This window comes from Crocodylus porosus, unplaced genomic scaffold, assembly GCF_001723895.1.
Source record: "Crocodylus porosus isolate Cpor-Errol unplaced genomic scaffold, CroPor_comp1, whole genome shotgun sequence".
Lineage (NCBI taxonomy): Eukaryota > Metazoa > Chordata > Crocodylia > Crocodylidae > Crocodylus > Crocodylus porosus.
In genome coordinates, this window is record NW_017728940.1 from 6339761 (window position 1) to 6361732 (window position 21972).

At 53.9% G+C, this 21972-nt stretch overlaps 1 protein-coding gene across 1 annotated transcript; it reads right to left on the reverse strand.

The window, feature by feature from the left end:
• Nucleotides 1-877: 877 nt before the first annotated feature.
• Nucleotides 878-21395, reverse strand: FOXO6 (forkhead box O6). The gene is made up of 2 exons (XM_019547873.1): nt 21259-21395; nt 878-8271 (listed from the first exon to the last, which is right to left on the reverse strand). Exons 1-2 carry the CDS (start codon nt 21393-21395, stop codon nt 6831-6833), a joined length of 1578 nt encoding a protein of 525 aa, XP_019403418.1. The 3' UTR covers nt 878-6830.
• Nucleotides 21396-21972: the final 577 nt, after the last annotated feature.

Consider the following 21972-nt stretch of genomic DNA (forward strand, 5'->3'; position numbering starts at 1 on the left):
TACACATGGGAGCAGAAGGACCTTGGAGTAGGACAGCATTAGCTAGAAAGAGGATGATGACAAGGCTTCTGGCATCAAAGGGCAGAAGAGACTTGGAATAGCAGGGGGGCTAGTGGTATTGAACTGCAGAAGGGGCACAGGGTGGAGGCAGCCTGAGGAGGACAGGCAGGGATATTCTACAGTGGCGACTGCCTGGGTCACTGGGAATGGGCTGCATTCTCGGTGAATGACTCCTACTAACAGCGCAGCAATCACATGGAGACCCAGAGCCATTCACATGCCCAGCCACAACACCATCTGCTTTCTCATGTCCTTGCATGGCTGTGGCACAGACAACTGCTTTTTCCCCACAGAGGTACTAGTGCCTTCTCTACAAAACAAGTTATTTACTGAGTCTTCATGTTGCCCATCACCCTGGGTCCAGCCCAGCCCTGAAAGTGCTAGAGACTCTACTTTCCATCCCCAGGGCCTTGCTGGTAGGCCAGTGGCAGATCTGAGGATATTTGTTCTTGTCCCCTAGTGACCAGTTCTGATGTTCTGCATCCTGGACCGTCTCACAACAATGACAGCTGGGGTGAGAAATATCCCATCACCCCAGAAGGACCATCTAAACTGATGGGCATTTGCATGTCATGCTCTTCTTCTGAACTCCATTTGGTCTTTCATCATCCCAGCCCAAGGGTCATAGAGGACCATTTCATTGTCCATCTCTCTCTCTCTCTCTCTCTCTCTCTGAGTCACCATTATTGCTGCCTTCTCCATCCATTCTCATGCTCATGCACCAGAAAGCATGTGTGTGCCTGCACATATCCACACATGCATGCAGACCCAGGCACATACCTGTACACACACACACTGAAGCCAACAGCCAGGCCTGTAATATTTAAAACAATTTTATTCATGAAAATATGCTGTACAATGCACTATACACAGTTCTTTACATTGCCACATACACAAACTCTAATAGCACAATCAAGAAGGTTACATCGCCTACAATATATGTGCGGTGAGAGATAACAGCCTGTCAGAAACCCTCCCCCCAAGTCTGTACAGTTATAAATATGAGGGAAAGAATGAACCAAAACATCTGTATAAAGCAAACTGCTGGAGCTGGTCACTCCAGAGCACCCTCCCTTCTCCGTAGAGCCTTCTCCTCTACCAGATCGCTCACTCCTAGCCTGGGGTAGTGTTTGGGGTCACTGCAGCCAGGGACCACCAGAAGCCAAGGGAGCTGATCTGGTATGAAGTTCTAGGCAGAACAGCTGTACTTAGGCAGAGGGGGACAGACATGGCTTCCATCCTCACTGGAATGAGCTGGCAGGCTAAGGTCTGGATGGCCATGACCAGAAGAGGAGCTTCCTACAGGGTGGGGTTGTAGCCTGTGGTCCAGAAGTCATTTCCAGAGAGAGAATTTAAAATAAAACTTGAACGTCAGCCACAGATTTCTCCAACTCAAAGCAGTGAAAACTAAGACCCAACTTGCCCCTTCCCTGTGCTTCCCGCAATGTTAAAAGCCAAGCTCCTGGGGGTCTTCTATGTGGGGCTGCAGAACTGGTTCCTTGGCTGCAGGTATGCTACAACCGTTGTTCAGACTTGATCCCATGGCCAGATAATGCCTCTTGTGGGCAGAGAACTGCCATGTCCTCATCATGACAGAGAGCAGTGGACTAGTCCAGGCTAAGCATAGTTGTTCCCTCCTCTGGTCAGGCACACTGTAGAAGACAGCATGGCCAGCTCATGACCTTCCTAGACCTGGTCTTCCCTGCAGTCAACATGGGGTAAGAGCATCTGGCCACTTTGGGCCCTGCCTGCATGGCTGCTTGGGGCCAGCCAAGAAGCACCTTATAACTGCCTGCTTATGAGGGTTGTTGGGAGACACTTGCAAACTGGCTGAGTCTGGGGAGCCTTGGCCAATGACTTGCAGCTCTGCCAAGGGGAGCAAGTTTCCACCCTCAGGTACTGGGTGTAATCTGCAGACAGATGGCCTCAGACCACCCTGGAGAACATGGGCCACAGAATTTGGGAAAGGCCAACCCAGAGATGGATTTTTGTTCCTGAAGCAACCCTTCATTTTTTTCACCCTCCCCCCATCTGCATCCCTGATGATACGGCACTCAACATCTCTTCTTTCCCCATCCCTGAGCCGTCCTAGCCCCATGCACACAGGCCTACCCTATCTTGCCTGCTGTACTCTCTTCCAGTCTCCTGGGGCCACCTGTCTGTCCTGCCCTAGGTGTTGCAGAAGTCACCTCTAAACCATTGCTACATTTTGGCTTCCACTCCAGCTGGTTCCAGCCCTCTACTTAACATCACCCTCATACACCTGAAGCTGAACGGGTCCTTCCCTGGAGACTCAGGCATCACTGGGCTCTCTCAGGTGACCAAATGACCTGCCCAACTCTCCACCCACTGCCCAGCCCCCCCTTGCACTGCACAATGACGGTATACACGACGCTTACCAACACGACTCCACCGCACACACAACAACCCCACGGTCACGAACCACAAAGACACCTTTGCAATAAGACGTGCCTGGGGGTGGATTCCCAGGTCAAAAACACTGCGGGGCAGGGAAGGAGGACAGGATGAGTAGGGAGGAGCATGGCAGGCCTGGGAGGCACAGGAGAGGGGTCTTTTCTCTTACTACTACCCTGCCCCATTGCTGATGCGGCTACCTCTCAGTGCTATCGGATGGCTCAGGACCAAGTGAGGCCAAGGGGCTCTCCAGACCTGCCAGGGGCTTCCGTGTTCCTCTTCCCCTTTACTCAAAGAGGAAAGTTTACTGCCAGGTGTAAGCTCAAAGGTTCCCCTCACCCATCAGCAATGCACTCTAGGAAGTGTGTAGCAGGGGTAGAAAGCAGTAACTGAGGTTTGGAGGGAGCAGGGGCTAGTCTAAGATGGATGAAGTCCCTGATGCTCAGCTCCAAGCATCCTAGTGAGACTGTACCAGCACAGGGCAGAGCCAGGCCACAGACCTAAGCCAGCTGAATGTCAGGATGCCTGTTACCCAGCAGCCAGGTTCAGACAGGTGGGTAGAGTTTACCTCCGGTATTTCGGATTCTCCCCATGCTGCCCCTCTCCTCCCTGCCCCCCTCCCTACCAGCAAAAGCAAAAATCAGAGTGTCCAAAAGGAACAGAGAACTTGAAGCAAAGCCAAACTGGGCATGGACTGTGACAACCCATGCCGCCTGCCCAGCCACCCAATGGCCACACACCAAAATTGTATCCATCAATCTGCCTTCCTACAAAATAACCAGAGGCCCCAAGTGCCTGGCCAGTGTCAGCAGAGACTATAATGCTACCTGCAGGTGGCATATCTCTGAATGCCTCTGCCCTCTATTGTGCTGTTAGATGCATGTCTGATCACCTGTCTAGAAGAAACTAGATCCCTTCCCTTTTGTCCCAAGCACGGAAGGACAGTTAGGACACAGCCACACCCAAATGCTCACAGCACTTGCAAGGGGCCCCAGCCCTCAGTCTCCAGCATCATCATGGCAAGGAGGTCAGGCAAAGATGCCAGCCTCCTAGCTGACAGTCCCTGGCACCTCCACCCCACCCCCTGGGTGCACGGCAGGGTATTAAGTAACCACTTGTTATTAATTTCTGTTTTTGACTAATCAAATGTGTCTGAAAACGAAATCTGAATGTATAAAATGAATGAATTAATTTTCTCAACAAAATAGTAACTTTTTTTTAAAAAAAAGCATTTAAGAAAGACTATATATCATAGAATATATTAATTCTGTACATGATAAAACAATGTAAACATAATTAATTAACCTGTAATGTCTTTATAAATAGACTACGACTGCTATGTACCTGGAGCAAAGGTGATCAATGGTACATGGGGCTTCCTTGTGATTATCCACTGCAAACATGTTGGGCAGTTTGGGTACCAGATGGAACCTCACTGGGTAAGGGGGACAACTGGATATGCCCACCCACGGGGTACTGCCTTTCCCCAGGCAAGAAGCAGCTGCCATGACTGGGACATGTTGCCTGGACCTTGATGCACATGAGATAATGCTGAGGGCAGGGAGAAGGGAATGGAAAAGGGATGGGACTGAAAAAAATAATCAGTTGGTAATGAATGAATCCTTTCTCTGTTCCTAGGGGAGCCTTGGGGACTCATGGAAGAGCCAGTGACATGCTGAGAGAAAGAAGGGCAAGCTTCAGGGTGGGAAGGGGAACAAATCCCCCAGGGAAGGCAGCCCTCCCCTGGCATCCGAGTCAGGACTCCAACCCACCTGAGCTGTTGTACTCAGCTCCATGGATCTCTGTCTGTTCAGAACCAGGTAAGCCTGAATCTAGATCACAAGCCTTGGACCCCTGGATCAAAAGTGTCCTTTCCACACTGAAGGGGACACAGGCCCATGAGGAAGGATTCATCATAGCTACAGCCAGGCAGCCCCATGGAGTCAGGGACCCCTGGCCCCTAATGATGAGGCACTTTGCCACCTTGGCATCTAATGGTTGTGGCTCTTTGGTGATCCAGCAACCTCACCCAGATTGTGCCAGGTTCAGTGTCAACTGGACTGGAAAACCTAAAGCAAACCCCAGTAGAGTTTGCAGGAGCTGGGCACCAGAGCCAGGAGCTCCATTTCATTTTGGAGCTCAGCACCAGAGCTAAGACCGCAGGGAACTGCATGGGGAAGCTCAGGCTGCAACACTTGGAGCAGGTGTCAGTTTGACTCAGTATGGAGGCAGATGCTGCCTGCAGTGTGTAGACACTGCTCTGGGCAGGCTGGGCTCAGGCCTGCATTGGTCAGGAAGCTGGAAGTTCTGCACAGCTTGAATTTGGTCACCAGCACCCTCAGTGCCCAGCTCCAGCAGCATCACTGCTGCCTTCCCCCCCAGCTAAGACTTATCAGACTGGCTGGCCCCATTCAGAGTCCTACTGGGAGCCAGTCCAGAAGCCCTGGGCTGGCACCATTCTTGCTGAATGTGAGGAGGACCCTCCCCTCCCCATGAAAGCTGATCCCCTGCTTAGCATCCCAGTGCTCTTTGAACTGCTGTCACCTACTGGGCCAGCTCAGGTGTCTTGTGCCCATGGCAGCATTTGCCCAGGTGCAAAGCAGTCCCTCCCTTGGGCTCACATTGTTAGAACCCAATATTTTACCTTGGGGGCTTCTGAGATTGGCAAGCACCTGCCTCTCTCTCTCACTCACTGCCATAGGCTGGCAGTCCCCAGGTTCAAGCTTCATGGCAACCAGCACAGTAACCCATGGGGCAGGAATGGGAACATAGGTTAAACTAATGTGAAAACCCAGGGGCACAATACTAAAGTGCAGGATGGCAGTAGGAACATTGGAACCCTAAGCCCCTTTCCAGGGGACATAGAGAAGCCGGGGACCCTGGAGCGGAGCTGCCCCAATTCTGGAGCCATTTCACATTGCAATCCAGACCCAAGTTTTGAAATGCTTCCAGAGCCAAGACCCCCTGAGCTAGTCCCACCTCCAGATCTCAACACTGTGGCTGGAGCAGACTCCTGATATGAACCCACAATGTCTGTGTCCATTCATTTACCCTGTCACCGGTCTGAGAGCAGAAGGCAGTTCTCAGCAGAGCTCTCCTCTAGCTGCTTTTCGAACCCCATTATTATTCCATGGCAAGAGAGTGCATGAAATCAAATAAATAAGCCCCTATCTTTCACCTCCTCCCAGCCAGTCTGGAGTAGAGGGGCCAGGCTAGCAGAGCACCCAACACAGGGCCAGCTCCTGGCACAGTACAGTGGGCCCAAAGAACAGGCATTTGAGTGTGCAACCATGGATAAAGCACCTGCTTTGCATGTGCACACATGTGCAATATACAGACAACTTGCCAGTTATTGGTGTTTTTCTTGCAGGCACCAAGGCTGAAAACGTGGCCATCCACAAAGTTGGCTGAGATCAGAAGCCAGAAGCCAACTTTGGAGCAGGCCCCATGTGCGTGGGTGCTGCCAACATGCTGTACCAGCTGCTAGATCTACATAGTTCACAGGCTTTCCCTTGCTCACCAGATTGCCATCAGGTAACCAAACATGTTTTAAGCAGTACAAGGAAATCCACAATTTTGGTATGGACTTCGTGGGTGGAAGGGCCTGCAGACTGCAGCTCATTTAGATGACACACAGCAAAGGGATCTTGCTAAAGTGGTGAGCCTCCCTTGAGTAGAGGAGATCATTTTACTTGCAATTGGTACTTAAGTGTCTGAAAATGCTCAGATTAAAACAAGCCCTTCTAAAGGTGTGTGTGGGGGGGACCCGATCAAGGTACCCTGCTACAGGACACTACATCTACAGCAGGCTCCAAAACCCAGCACAAGGCTAGCAGATGTGAAGAGTAGGGGGAATCAAATAAAGTGGCAGCAAGGGGTGAGCCACCACTGGGGACAATTTGGAAAGGTTTTCCCAACAAATGCAAATCCCTTTGGGCCCAGACACCCAGCCTGACTTGCTAAGGAACTTCACAAATGGCACAGTGAGCTAGGGAACCTGCCTAACCAGTCTGGATTGAACAAGGCTGCCCTTTGCACCAATGCCTGTCTGCTCTCTCTTATTTTTACAGCATGAGGTCTAGAAGCTGGTGTGGGAGTTGCAGCTCTCCAGCAGATTCTGGAGGTGGCTTGTCTGGAGCACCCAGCAGTACTGTACCTGGAAATGGATGGGGCTGTGTCCTATGCCTGTACTGATGTTTTACCTATGGTTTGTGTTTAGTGTTGATCTCAAGTTTAAATGGATGGCTCTAGCCTGTCTTAACAAATAAAGGCAGAAGAGAAAAGAAAAAAAAAAAAAAAGAGTTTGTTTCAATGTTCCCCTTGTGACTGCTTGGTGGAGAAATTCTGGGTGAGCATCACCCTGGCACCCAGCTCTGATTGGTGGGTTGAGGGGCGCTGGGCAATGAGGGCATGTTGAGACCATTCTGTGGTGGAAGAGCCGAGTCAAAGTTAAAGTCCATCTCATCACTGTCCATAAAGTCATTAAGGATAATGGACTCCACGTCACACTCCAAGCTGCCATTGAACATGTCCAGATCAAGGTCTGCTGGGAACCTGTCTTGGCCCAAAACCGGGGGGTGAATGGCCCCTTGGTAGGGGCCCTGTAGGGAATCCAGCAAGCTCACATGTGCCCCTTGGTTATTAGCGTAGGAATGGAGATGCCCATGATGGGGCATGGCTGCCATGCTGCATGTGTCACTAGGCAAGCTCATAAGGCTGACAGGATTAGGTAAGGCACTGTTGTTGACAGCAGGATGGTGACTGGCTGGTGACGGGTGATACAAAGTGTTGTTCTTCATTAGGGAGGCAGAATGGGCAGGGTAAGAGGCTAAGCCCTGATCCCCACCTCCACACATAAGGGCATTGTGTCTGTGGCTGCGGGACTGCACCATGGTGCTGGCTTGAGACATGGGCAGGTCACCCTGGGCCATGCTCTCTTTGTGCGTGTAGGAGATGGAGGACAGCAGGTCCTGCAGTGAGGCATTCCTGTATGAGCTGACGGGTGAGAAGGTGGCTTGCTTGTTCTCCTGGATGGTCTGCATGGGCAGACGCCGCATCAGGTTCATGGCTGGCTGGCTATAGATAGTCCCACAGTATGTGTTGGTGGCAGCCCCCATGGTTGAGCACTTGGAGTTGAAGGTGAAGCTGGAGCTTCTCTGTCTGAGGGCTCCTGAGGGGAGCTGCTGGGAAGGGCTCATGCTGTAGTTGTCCTGCAAGTCATCCAAGAGGCTCTCCCCGAGCCCCTCATTCAGGTTAATGGTGCCAGTTAAGTCAGTCAGCCGGGGCAGCTCCACAGAGCACCTGGTATTCAGGGAGGGAGACATGGTGCTGGATGGACTGGGGTACATCAGTGGGGAGGATGGTGTCCCATCATCGTCCTCCAGGTCATCTGGCTCATGGTTGGCCATAATCGGTGAGAGGCGCCCACTCATTGTGCTGGCCGAGGAATTGGCCCGTGTCCGGAAGTCGGCCCAGGCATCGTACTCATCACTGGCGTGGGATGCAGGACTCTCAGACCACTTGGCCTGCTGGGAGGATGGGCTGTCTTCCCCACGCTCCTGCGTGGCCTGGAGTTGCTTCTTCTTGCTGGCTTTCCCTTTGATCCTCAGGAACTTGCTGTTGTTGTCCATGGACACTGCCCGCCGGCGAGGCGTCTTACCAGTCTTGCCCCCCTCAGGGTTCAGCATCCACCAGGAGCTCTTGCCAGTGCCCTCGTTCTGCACACGGATGAACCTGGTGTGCAGGGACAGGTTGTGCCGTATCGAGTTCTGCAGAGACAACAAAACACAGAGAACCCTGGGTCATTAGAAGGCACCAGCACCCTGGTCCCCTCATGGCCACACCTGTCACAGCTGAAGGAGAGCTTCCCTGGGCTGAGCACAGGTCTGGGTAGCAGCCATAGGATAAGGCCACCTGTTTCCAAGTCCTGGTTCACTACAGAAGCAGTGTGCACTCTCCAAAAAGCACTAGGTTTAGCCAGACAGGGACTCCTCAAAGGCTCTGACTGCCTTGGATAATGAACACCTCACCCCCTTAGGACAGGAGCATCATAAGGGCAAGCTCTTTGTTTCAGCCTCCGCCCTGGCCAGGTGAAATCATGGGGCAGTCAGCCCCCATCACTCATTTGGGGCTTGGCCTCTCTATGGCTGCCGAAAAAGGAACTTGTGAGTGCCATGGGAAAAGTCTATAACATGGACATTGCACTGATACAACCAACCCCCTGCACACAGGCCACTGGACAGACCCCATTCTCAGGCATGATGATGTTCTCTCTGAAGGATAAGCCAGGAGTGGCTCCTTGTGGAGACTGACCCTAATGTCAGAAACAGCAACATGGGAGTAAGAATCAAGACAAGCCCTGAGCACCTGATAATATGAACCACCCCCTTCCACCCTCCTCGCTTCCCCCTTGGACCCCCAGCTCCTACTAGCAGAGCCTGCCCTCCGATACCTGAAGCCTGCTGTCTGCCTTCCAAACACGGCCAGATGAAAGTGCAGCTCTGGCTTGCTGCTGCCGGGTACCTGGGAGTCCCATGTTGCCAATCCCCATCCTGACTCTCTCAAACACACTTCCTCCCTCTCCCTCCCCAGCTCTGCTGGGTTCTTAATCCCCACTAACAGCTCCTCCCTCTTCCCCCACCCCACATCAATCCGTGCTCATGCTAGCCTCTGGAGCATCCTCGCCCTGGAATCAGCCGGCTGGAATGGTCAGGGCACACCAGATACAGCCCACCAATTGGGCTGGAGGCCTCTGCACTCCTTATCTAGGTGTCTGGTTCCCTGGCATGTATAAAAAGCATACATAAAATTAGCAGAACCTTCTGAACCAGTCCTGAATAGGAGCTGTGTCTGGCTGCACCCCCAGCAGTACTGTGACTCAGACACAGCTCCCTAGTCACTGCCTTTTATTCCCTTTTGCACTGGCATTCACATCAGTCAACCAGTGCCATAGAAATATTTGTGGAAGAAGATGTAGGGTGCCGCCCAGGTGAATATTTATTTGCATACCACAAAGGTTAAGTCAGCCATCTCAAAAGCTTTTTTTGGCCTTGAGGAGCATCCATTCAAGAGCATAAATAAGAGCAGGTGACTTAGGTGACTGCCCATACATTGCCAATAGCAATTCACAAGCAGCTGGGATGGCCTGTAGTTCCCCGGTTGTCCAGCTAGTAACTTCAAGCAGTTGGCCCAGTCAAAGCAGGTCAGAGCCTGGCTCTGGGTAATTCATAAGCAACAAACAGGGCAGGAATGTCTCCATACCTCACTTCCCTGGCTCAGGGGCTTCTCACACTTCTTTGCAGCAATTTTTCCGTCCCAGGCAAATGCTGCTATTGTACTACCTTGTGACAGCTCAATGGTCATTGATGCATGGGGCATGCATACTGGATCTGATCTGGATTGTGGGTCTGGGGCCCACCTCTAGTGCAAAGACATACTGGGAAACTGTGTTACTGAGGGCAAGCTTCTGCCACATCCCTCCCCCTCCAGCCCCCAACTCCTGTCCTGCCAGCTGCTTCGTTCCTGCCCCCAAGATGTGAGGAGGAAAGCTGGATGTGCACAGGAGTCAGCACAACAGAACCTAACCCTTTGCTTTTCCTCCACCCCTTTGAATTCAGGAGCTAGGGTGGTTACGTGGAAAGTTCCTGCTTACAAACAAGAGCCACTTCAGATCCCTGAGTACCTCACAATTGCGGCTTCGCACAGAAGTTGGGCCGGTTCAGCACCAGACCCCCAGGGAGAAAATGCACATGTCCTCCCAACCCACCCAGGGATATGCGACAAAGCCTGTCCCCGCTGCACACTGCCGGCACCCGCTGCCATTTGAGAGATTTTTGACACCGGAGAAAGCAAGTTTCAATGTTGCAAATGGAGCGACAGGAGGAGGCCGCGCCCACCGACTCGTACCACTGCTTTGATGCTAATGCCGAGCGAAACAGCAAGAATTCGATCCAAGACAAACGAGAGAGTCTGTGACCTGTGGATTATCCCTCGGAGTCCGGGGGAATTTTCCCATGGAAGTCCCAGTGGGGCTCCGCGCAGCAGATTAGCCCCGCTGACAATAGCAAGTGTCACTTGTGGCGATGCTGAAGAAACCCTGGCTACCCCGCAGCAAAGGGGTGAGTGCTCTTCCTCACGCCCCCGTGCACCAGGACCTACGAGCACTGTGCTCTGCCCCCTCAGAAGTGTCCTCTGCCCCCTCCCAGCCTTGGGTGCCCCTTCAGAGACCCTGCAGAGCAGAAGAGGCTGGCAGACGAGGGCAAGTAGCAGGGGTGGAGATGCCCGTGGCTGCAGAACTGACTTGCCGAATGAGCTTGGGAAAGTTGCCTTCATGCTCTGTGCCTCAGTTTCTCTGGCTGTCAGCAATGCTTCCCTGTCATAAGGTTTGGAGCCCCCCCAAAAAGGTGAGAGCCAAGGGCAAGGCCCAGGAGTGGGGTAAGATACTCCTAATTCTTCATGTCGGGAAGCCATGGCTGGAGCTTCAAGTGACTCGCCAAGGGACCTGTAGCTGCCACAGTAGGCAGCTAGCTGGGGCTAGGGGTCACAACAGCAGGGTGCCAGTCTTAGCTGAGGGGGCTGTGGTGAGGGGAGCATCAGGTGAAAAGGTAAGGGTTTAGCCCCACTACAGGAGGCAAAAAGTGGACAGGGAAGAAGTTGCTGAGGTGCCGGGGAGAAAGTTTGGTGCCTTTGCCAGCATACAGTGGAATACTAATGAAGAGGCGAGTGAGTTACAGGCCTCATATATCATATTATGTAATGGCTTACTTCTCTGCACTTCATTTATTTGGAGATTGCTCCCAGCCTGGCTCCTCGCCAGCAGCCACCAAATCCAAGTCTACAGAAATCAATCTCGCGCTGACTGATTAAGCCGTGTTTAGAACTAATTGCTCCTTCGTGTGTGGGGAGAATAAATTACGGGCTTTAATTTCACATCTTTAAAATGCAACTGCAGGTACAGGCTGGCCATTAACCCCTTCCTGGGCTGCCCTCAGCACAGAGCAGGGTGAGGACTCAGTCCCATCCCTGCCAGGTTGGGTTGGGAGGGTGGCGGAGGGGTGGCTTTGCTGTCCCCTGCCCCACAGGGGGGCTTTGGAGTCCAGGCAGTTCTGGGCTGTGGCAGCATGAGGTTATTTGCCCGTGGAGGCAGCACCTGGCACTGCAAGGGGGCTGATGAGGAGCCAGCACTGGCCCTCTGCCCCCTCCGATCTGGTGGCTGTACACAGAAAGGCTTGTCATCATCCCCAGGCAGGGATGGCTGCCAGCTGCAGCTGGGAGGCAACCAAGACACAAGCAGCCCCTTGGATGCACTCCCCAGCCCAGTCCATAAAACCCAGAGGAACAGTGGTTGTGTCCCTGTCTCCACATTGCACCAGCTGCTCCCTGGCTCTTAGTCTGAGTCCAGGGCTCTCCACTTCTCACACTCTGCCCTGCACTCTTGAGACCCCCCTTTTCTGTACCCTTGCCCCTCCTTCCTCTCTACGCCTGCCCTGCACGCATCACCCCCTGCGGCTGGCCTTCCCACTCCAGCTCTAGTTTTGATCTCCCACACAAAGCCATGGGGGACACTTGATAGTCCATCCCAGGACATGCATGTGTAACCAAAGGCAGGCAGAGCCCAGGGTGCAGAGGGGAGCCAGCTGCTCTGGAAGTCAGTGATACAGGGCCTGAGGGTAGGTCCTGTAGTTGGCCTTTTGTAGTGGTGACAGCAGGGACTGGCTGTTTCATGCTGAAACCTGGTAGAGGAAAGGCTGCAGAGACTTCAGCATGCTCTGTGCTGTGGACATCCTGAGCTTGACTGAGGACAGCAGGGGGCAGGTTCCCCATGCCACAGCTGGGACTCAGAGTTGCCTTGGGGTGATGACCCCATTAGGGAGGGGGGGTACCCAGACTCCTTCTGCCAAGAGCCGGGTGAGAAGCTGCTTGCAGATGGGTGGAGCACCAGAAAGGCAAGGGGCAAGGTGGGAGCAGGCACTAGATGGCACTAAGGGGAGGCAAAGGTGCTGCCTATTACTCACAGAAAGAGAACTGCTGGGCAGAATGCCACTTCATGCCCATTCTCCCTAGCCCTGTCCCCCAACCCCCCAGCCCCCAGCTGCTGCACACAAGCATTCCCCCTTCCAGTGACCTTGGTTGCTAAGCACTTCTGATGCCTGTCATGCACTCTGGTCCAAGGCATACTCAGAGCCACGGGCACTGCCAGCCACCAAGGACCTGGGCTTCAGTCCAGTTCTAAATGTGACAGACACCACCTCCCCCAGCACCCTGGCTATGCAGTAACCGCCCCTTCCCAGCAGGGCTCACAGGCACCTGTATCCATGCCAGGATGGATGAATACCCTGCCACAGTGCCTGAGACGTGCCCAGGGGCAGCTGCAGCCTCCTGCCTGGCCCCTGCTCCTGTCACATCTATTCGGCTCTGCAGGTGATTTTTGTGCTGCTGTTGAAAGCTCAGGCTTCTTGCTGCCAATGCCTCCTGGGGCACTTTAGTCGTCCAGAAAAGGCAGCCAAACAGAGAAGGCTTGGCAAGCCATGCACACAAACGCAGGGTATAGGACCGGCCACTCTTCACACTACAGCCACAGTGGATATCCAGTGCAGAGTGAGATGCCGTGGTATCTGAGGAAGAAGGGGAAGCACAGCACAATTCAGATCTGAAGCCTTATCCCTAGGAGGGACCATGTGCAAGCAGCTCTGCTGCCATCACCAGCCCTGAGCCTTCTCTGCCACTGAAACTAGCCCTGGGAGTCTCAGCAGAGATAGACTGCCAGTAGCCTCAGTCATTTGTTTGACCTTGCTTGGGACAGTCTAATCTATACTGGTTCCAGTGCCACAGCCCCAGCTGTCTTGGGGCTCTCAGGTGCCATAAGCAATGGTGTACAGAGTCTGCACAGACCTCTGGTGAGGGTACGGCTCCTACAGAAGGGTGGAGATACTGCAGACAGCTGCATATCACCCACTGATTAGGTTGTAGGAGCCTAGGGGCAGGACATCCTCAGATCACCAGGCAGGAACTGCCTGGGTAATAATTACCCAGTCCAGGGTTATCGATGTCTCACGCAGAAACCTGCTGTAGCCTAGGCAATACCAGGGCATAGAGTCCCAGCAAGGGCCACTAAGTGAGCCCAGAAATACTAATCTGCCAGTCTCAGAGGGGGAGTAGGACCGGTGGTCCTGGTGCTAGTGGGGTGGGGGCAAGCTATGCAGAGGCTTGTCCAAGAAGAGTGACACTTTGTAGATGCCAGATAGCTCTCTGGCGACAAGACGTGGCAGCCACTCCTGCTCTCAGCTAGATCCAGCCCAGCATCTTTGAACAGGACTGCAAGCTGTATGATCTGTACTCCCACCCACCCAGACTGAAGTGTTGTGTCAGGACTGAGGCCTGCTAGGGCAGGGGACAGGAGAGCAGCTGGGTGGTGGTTGCAGAGCCATGCTGTAAGGCATCAGGGCCTCCTCCAGGAGAGGCAATGGAGGATGTATGGGATCCCTGTGGGCTGTCCCATTGCTCTGCCACTGAAGGCTTGGCAGGTGCTGTGATGTGCCATGGCACTGCCAGGGAGTAGTGCCTTGCACTGTTTGCTGAGCTCTGCAGGAGTGCGTGCTTGTCCCTGCCTGCTGGCCTAGCTCCCTCCCCAGAGCAGCTGCCCCTCAGTCTCCCCAGTGCCCACCAGGCCAGACACACACAAACCCCATGCTCCTTCACCAGGGCTCCTGTGCTTTGGCCTCCAAGCCACCCAGACAGACATTTCAAGGTGCTAATCCCCAAAGATGTTCCCATGATGGATTAGCTGTGGCAACTCCATTCTGCCTGCTCACTGTCCCTCCACCCCCCTTCCTGGCTAGACCTGGCCAGCTGGACTCCTCTGTTGCTTGTTCTAGCCAGCTGGTCAGCTGCAGTGACAGCTGTAGTGCCAGGGCATCAAGCTGGCAAGGCAGAGAGCTGGAAGCACTTACATTATGCACCACTGCAGAACTGCCCAAGAGAGGGGTGCTGGGCTGGGGCCTTTGCAGGGAATACATGTGCCCCTGAAGACCTTCTACCCAGCACTGCTCTTTGGCTTTTCCAAGGGACTTTCCACACTTGAACACTCCCTCCAGCATCACAAGGGAATCTCTGACACTGAAGAACCTTCCTTCTGAGCACCCTTTCCCCAGCCTATGACCTACAGCTTCATCCTGGCAGCATGGACTGAAATATCCCCTCTCCTCTCCCAGAGAGCACCATGCCACAGCCACCCCTACTGCCAACCTCTGCAAGGCACAAGCCACAGTTACCTTCCAGCAGCTATACCATGGTGAAGGGGACAGAGAAAGAGACATGGGCAAAGCCAGGTGGTTTCCAAGCAGTTACTGCTTTAACCAAGGGACACTTGCCCCAGGCAAGCTCTAGTACCTTAAACCAGTGTGCAAGCTCCGTTGTCATCCAGGGGCTGGGAATGGCCTGGGACTGGTGAGAGTGGGCCCCAGCAGCTGCAGCCAGAGCCTGTGGGCAAAGCTGCTTGGCAGCCTCCATCCTGGCATGTCAGACTGTGATCATCTAGCTCCAGGCTGGCCATGTAGCCCTGTGAGGTGCTAGGTATTGGCTCCAACCACGATCCTTGGGAGCAGCTCAAGGCAGAGCTTCATTCCCTAGATGCAACAGGCTGAGCAGGGCTGCCCCACCCCTTGTGCCAGGGACTGATTCAGAAAAGGGTCGTGGGACTATGCATCCTGCACTGGGAGACACCTACTTACCCTGCAAGTCTCCAGCACTCCCTGTGTCATGGGCATGAAGGCCTGGGGCTGTAGATGGGTGAACAATGCTGTTCTAGCCTCATGACTCAGTGTACTCAAGCTCCTCTGCAAATGACTGTGATAGCCTCCCAGCTCTAAAAAAGGGTTAAGTAAGGCCAGTGCTCCAGGGCACACACAAGGCAAAGGGAATTTGTCTTCCCCAAGGGTCTGGCACTGGAGAGGATGGGAAAGCTGGGCAGAAGCATCACCATGGGGGGAAGCAGGGGGGAGGGAATGCCTGGCTCATGCTGGGGGGCTAGGCTGCCAGCCAGGAAGGGAACTTAGCCAGAGCAGTCACGGAGAGGTAACACTAAGGCCAGATGGAAACGTTCCTGCACTGAGATTCCCCTGCAGTATTAATGACTGAGCTGTAGTGTCAAATACCGTCCCAGCTGCCCACTTCTGCTGAGCATTTCCAACCCGCTGCCTTTCTCCTTTTTTAGGCAATTCCAACAAGTTGGAAATCGCTCCCTTCTGAGAACTTGGCACCCAAAGCCACGCTGGACTTGGTAACAGGGCTGGCCCGGGGTTCTGCAGCTGGGCCAGCATGCGTGTGGGGATGAGTGTGGGGCTGGATGCTGCAGACTCATGAAGCAGTGGGACCAGGCTCCGTGGGGGTGGGGAGAGGCTGTAGCTCATCGGCCATTGCAGGCAGGGAGGCTGATGCTTCTTGCTTCAGAGAAGGTTCATTAAGAGCAAAGAGCAGCAGTAATTAATTCTCACTGAGCCCTGGCTGGGGCGAGCTGGGGAGTCAGAGCCGCCAGTGTCCAGCACTCTGCTTCATTAGCACCCTGATGCGCTTTGCTTGCTGCGTCTGTGTAGGCACTGGTGGCAGGGCAGAGGGGCCAGGCAGGGAGAGCGTGTGTGGAGGCGGGAATGGGGAGCTTAATTAGCAGAGTGAAATAAGACAGTTTGCTTCCTGCTTCACGCCTGCAGCAGCAGCCTTGGGGTCAGATGCTCAGCCCCAGAGCCAGTGCCTTGAAGCGGCAGTTCTCTTCTTTTGCAAGCAGCTCCAACCAGCCCCCCAAACCCAGGACTGAGAAAGAGGCCTCTCCTGGTCCTGACCTTGGCTCTCAGAGATGAAAGCCCTAGGTGATGACTGCTGTGAGGTTCTCCTCCCATTCAGCTGCTCTGGACACAGCTTGGTATCTGGATGGTCATAGCTGTAACCTCTCCAGGGTACAAGATCCCAAAGCCCAGTGAAATCCTTATGATACTGAGGCAGTCCTGCCTGCCTGCCTCCAAGCACTTCCCTGGCACAGCCCACCCCAAAGCTGCTGGAACTGCATGCCAAGGTCCCTCATTTAGCCAGCCTGCCGTATCTTTGTTAGCCTATGCTGTGGTGCCAGACAGATCCCATTTGCACCATAGCCACCCATGGCCAGCGACCTCAGCTTGCAGGGTCAAGGACAGAACCACCCCACCGTGGCAGTACAACCTCTTCCTCAGGGTTTGGTCCCAGGTCACCTGGCCAGAGCCAGGGGATGGGGCAGTGTGCGCCAGGGGGGCGGTACTCTGGGCATAGGACAACAGGGAAGTGGTTCCATAACAAACTGGGCACCTTGCCCTTTGCTCTATTGCCCACGAGAATGTTACTGCCTGTAGGACAGTGCCAAAGGGACCGGCCAGGTCATTCCTGACCAATCACATGTTATCACCTCCTGCAAATGAGTGCAGTGACAGGAGCCCAGATGCTTCTCCCCACTGTGCCTCGAAGCCAGCTCTGGAGTGTGCCCTAGGCTCACTCTGACCCACTGGGAGCAGGCACCACACTCACCCATCAACCCGGAGCAGAAAGAGGCAGGTCTGCTCTCTGGGGAGTCAAATGGTGCTGTGGGGCAGCGGGGAGGTTGCAGAGCCTGTAGTTTGTTTGACACCCATCTGTCTATCTGTCCATCCATTCATCCAGGCACTGGTCTGGCTGAGCTCCTCTGCAGACCTCTGGCTGGCTCAACAGTGTAAGTAGGTTGTTTCCTTCTCTCAGGGCCCCAGTCATTCACCGGCTTGTTTGAAACACACCGGGCAATCTCAGTCCAGTTCTGAATGAGCCCATCTCCCCATCCCAGAAACCATCAGATGGCCCCACCAGCCCTCTCACTGGGCTGCCCCAGATGAGCTGTGCAGAGATGAAGCCTGAATACAGGAATCCTCTGGCCCCGGTCTGAGTGAGGCACAGCATGTATGGAGCTTGCAGGGCTGGCGCCATGGCTAAGCCTCTCCAGGCTGCTGGCCCAGCCATTCACCACTGCTCCCTTGCTTCCAAAGGGATTTCTGCTATAAAACACAAAGGATCCCGAGTCCCGCTAGCCTTGGGCCTGACAAGTCATCTTCACCCTGACTGTTCTAGGGAAGGGCATAGGGCACAGGCACATTTTTGCCCTCACTTCACTGCCCTCAACTTCATGGGTTCTGGGTCTGGAGTCAAAGACACCAAGTCCTGGCTGCAGGAAAGGAGTACATTTACATGCACATGAATATTTCAGCATGAAGACATGTCTGTCTGAATTATCTGGGACTTCGGAGACAGCCTGGGTACAGCAGGGCAGGGGAGCAGCACAGCACCTGCAGCCCCATCAACATATATCTACCCACAACCACATGAGCCTCCGTTGATCAGAGGAAGCTTAAGAGCCAGTGGCTGTGGTTAACCTCATATTCATTCACTGCAGCTGGGCACTCAGGAGGTGGGGGAACAGAGACAAGAGATGGTCAAGATACTGCCTCAGCCAAGGCACTATTTGTCTATCTGACCCCAGCATTGATCTCAGCCCTTGGGGGGGAGGGTATAAGATTAATGTGTGTACAAGTGCATCATTGTATGTCAGGACTGAGGGCACTGACTGGGCTGCATGTGTGAGGGGTGTGCAGATCTCGTGCTGAGTTGCTCAGAGCTTGGCACGTACTGAGCCCTTGGCACTTGCAAAACTCTTCATGCACTCCAGCTAATTCACAATCCCAGCCCTCGGCAAGGGGGCTAACACCCCACAGTCTCCCAGAGAGGAAGCTTCTTGCTCAAGGCCACGTAGCAGCTCTGTGGTGAAAGTGGGATGAGGGATGCGTAGCTCCTGTGAGCCATCCTTTACCCCGTGCTGCCTTTCACACAGCAAAGACCTGCTGGTGCTACAGGTGTCGCAAACACAAGCCACATCCAAGTGATAAAATACACAGGAGGAGGGACAGTAACAGCTCCCCTCCCAGACAGCTCCAGTTACCCCAGCAGCCTTTCCTACTACCACCATCCTTTTCCAATAATACTCTTCTCCCCCTTTAATGACTTCCAAGCTCCAGATGTTGGATGGTATAGCATGGCTATCTTCCCAAAGCCTGAATGGCAGCCTGCATGGGGGACAGATGTGCATAAAGTGGCCATGACAAAGGAGGCACTCCAAGGCCAGACCTTCAAAGCTTTTGCCGTGCAAGGCCCCACCACTGCCCAAGAGCACAGAAGCAAAATCACGATGTGCAACTCAGCTGACCCAGAAACCCAGCTCAGAGGGCTCAACCCTGCAATGCTTGCATTGCTGGGAGGACGCTGCAGGATCAATGCAGCTGGCTTTTCAGCATGGAGCCAAAACAAAGTCAAGAGCCAGTAACTAGAGCTCCAAAAGCAGCCTGTAGCCTTTGGCTGGGCAACTCAGCGAGAGTATCAGCTCTGCACAGGTGGCAAAGCAGAAGGCAAGCCTTTCTGTGGCTGAAAATAGTGCTGGGGATCTAGTCAGGGTGCTCTTCTCTCCGTCAGCACCCAGATGAACCCCAAGAATATGCGAGGGTGCATTGCTGAGGGAGGCACCGCATTTCAGATGCAAAATGGAGCAACATTGCTCACCCAGGTAATCCCTGCAGACCATGGGGCAATGTTTGCAGAAGCTGGGGGCTAATCCTTATATTCTGAACCAAAAGAGTGCCTTCCCAAAGCTCGCTCCCTGCAGCTCCTGTGGGACATGGTGTAGTTCTGTACTTCCTGTCCTAAACAAGCTACTCTGCTGCCAGGTGCTGTTCACCAGCTGCCTTGCTCCCCCTACGCAGTGGGTCTGCAGTGGAGCAGGAGCTGCCATTGTGTGATCAGACACAGCAGCTGTGTGCATGTACATGCTGGGTCCCTGGGAGAACTCTGGACTTGACTAGGAGAGTCCCTGGTTGTCAGCAGAGCAGACACAAGTCAGAACAAGGCGAAGGAGCCAGGAAAGCCAGCTGCCCTCAGAGCCTGCATAGATGGGGCCATAACAGGCAGATGGCAAGCAGGGAACACATTACTGTGGGTGTGGGAATGGAGGGGTTTCTCAGCACAGCAGAACCCCCCCGCCCCCGCCCCCCCAACCAACCTCACCGTGAGCTCTGCTCCATAGATCCTGCACAGGCTGAAGGAAATACTCCCAGAGCAGGAAGGCAGCTGTGCGCTGGGTGCACAGGCAGTCCCAGCATCAGAAGACGTGCCGCCAGGGAGACAGCTCCCATCCCCCCAGGAGCCATTCTCCAAGGAGCCTCATTGTCAAGGGAAACAGCCAGTGTGAAATCGGTCTGATTAGCAATTAGTCCCATTGTAAAAGGATTAGCCGGACCCCATTGTTTTGATGAGTGACTTGACTATTAATTTGCATCTGGAAGGGGCTGTGCTGGGTACATTTGCTCAATGTCCTTTTGACCGGACAGACACTGTCTGCTGAGGTCCTGCCTGGCAGCTTGGCCTGGCATCCTGGACAGGGACAACATGCAGAGGAGGCAGGGCCAGACAGCTAGGGACACAGTCGGGGTGAAAATGTCAGAGCAGAATGGTTGGCATCTAGTGTTATCCTGCTGCATTGCTTGCCCATCCCTCCCGCGCTCCCTTCCTCCATCAGCCTGTGCACTGGTCAGTTAACACAGGAGCTGCCCGGCACTGGCGCTGAGCTCCTATTTTCTCCTTCCAAGTCAAGAAGATCTGTGGGTCTGGACACTTATTAAGTTACTTGATCTCAAACTTCATTTCAAGGCCACTCAACTCAGCCCTGTCGCTATAACCACACTAAGCACTGGGATCAACTCAAGTCAGGCAAGTCAGTGAGACTAGGCACACGGCAGGTAATGAAAATTTTCCCCAGAGCCCGCAGCCCCTAGGGCTCAGGCATGCACCCCCAGAGCAGCTCCTATTGCCTGTTCATCACGTGGAGCTGCATCCACAGGCCATAGCAATTGCTAGTGAAATGGTGATGGGGTCAGAACCAGCAACCTCCCCAGTCATGCCTACCTCCTGATGCCCTGCCTGCTCCATCACAGACAGGCTTCAGAAGCCCAAGGTTTGGGGACTCAGCCATTCCCAGCTTTCAGAGCCAGGCTGGATGGGATACCCTGCCCATCTCCTCTTGCACTTCAGAATGAAAAGCACCAGTGACAGGAGGCACGGTCCAGACCGCACAATCCTAATATAGATCTAAGCTCCCTGAAGTGCCAGAGCAAAGTGAACCAGCCCCTATTCTGGCAGCCGCTAGACATAATGGGGGGAGGAGGGGGGCTGAGGAGGCAGGGCCTGAGCCTCCAAGCAGGAGTGAGGGGGAAGGCAGGTCCCACCCTGCTGCAGAGGCCTCCCTCATTCCTCCTCCGCTCATTCCTGTCTCCCTGCCCTGAGAAGCCAAACAAGCAGCTTCCTGGTTGAGAGCTGAGAGCGGGCTGCACACAGCAGGGCTCCCTGCTCCCTGTCACGTGTTTGTCCTGAGATGAACTGGTATGAGGCAGCTGCTGATTTAGACAAATGGGCCCCCTGCTCTCCTTCCTTGTGCTCAGGCCTGGAGGGGGTCAGTTTTCTCAGGCAGGAAAGGGTAGGCTACGGCAGCAGATATGTGTGCATGCAGTGTCTACCCTGCTATACAGCGGGCATTGGCCTCTCCTGCACACACAGCTCAGGGCAAACACAGTGCAATGGATGCCTGGTTTACCTGCACACCACTGGTTTCTGGGCCCACCCACGAGCTGGGCAGGACCCTCCAGAAAAGTGGTCCCGCGTATCTTCCCGAGGCGGCGTGCCCACCAGCCAAGCACTCACCGGCTCAGAGAGGACGACTGGGAATAGCTGGGGGAGCTGGCAGGGTGGGGAGGGAGAGGAAGATCATTGAGCAGGTGCTCTGCATAACTGTAATGGTTAAAGGTGATGGTGATAGGTAAGTGGGTGCATAGGAACATGGGTGCGCGGTGCAATTGTGTAACAGGAATGACAATGGTGTAACTGTAAAGGTGTGTTTTGGATTGTCAGGCAAACCACAGCTGTCCCAAGACAGGTTGGCAGTGGTACAGCTTTACATATATAAATACACCCCCCCCACACCCCCCCCCACACACACACATGCATATTTTTTTTTCTTTCTTTCTGTATGTGTGTGTGTGTGTGTATACATGCATATAGATTTTTTCTTTCTTCCTTTCTTTTTGCAAAAAAAAAAGAAGAAGAAGAAAAGCTGTTGGCTCCTGTTTGCTCAGCTGCTAGGGTTCAGTTTTGCTAATTCAAATCCACCTCGGGTGGTAGTGACCACACTGAACTCCCACCTATACACTGCCCATCGCCCTGCTTGAAAGTAGCTGGTTGGTCCCAAACCCAATTGGTGTCAGACAGAGGAGGTCAGTTCATTGCTGGTGAGGTTTGCAGATACCCAGCCAAGCACGAATGGGGACCATTGTTTCTGCAGAGGAATATATATGGCTTGGTCAGGATGGCCTCCCTGGACCAGCATGTGATTCAACCCAGCCAAGCACAAGGCTGCAC

What these genes read in the sequence shown, in the direction of transcription:
- FOXO6 (XM_019547873.1), bottom strand. Translation starts at nt 21,395, where the DNA reads ATGTTCCTATGCACCCACTTACCTATCACCATCACCTTTAACCATTAC. An exon ending in CAGTCGTCCTCTCTGAGCCG is followed by an intron (nt 8,272 to 21,258) that starts GTGAGTGCTTGG and finishes CTAATGACCCAG; the next exon opens with GGTTCTCTGTGTTTTGTTGT.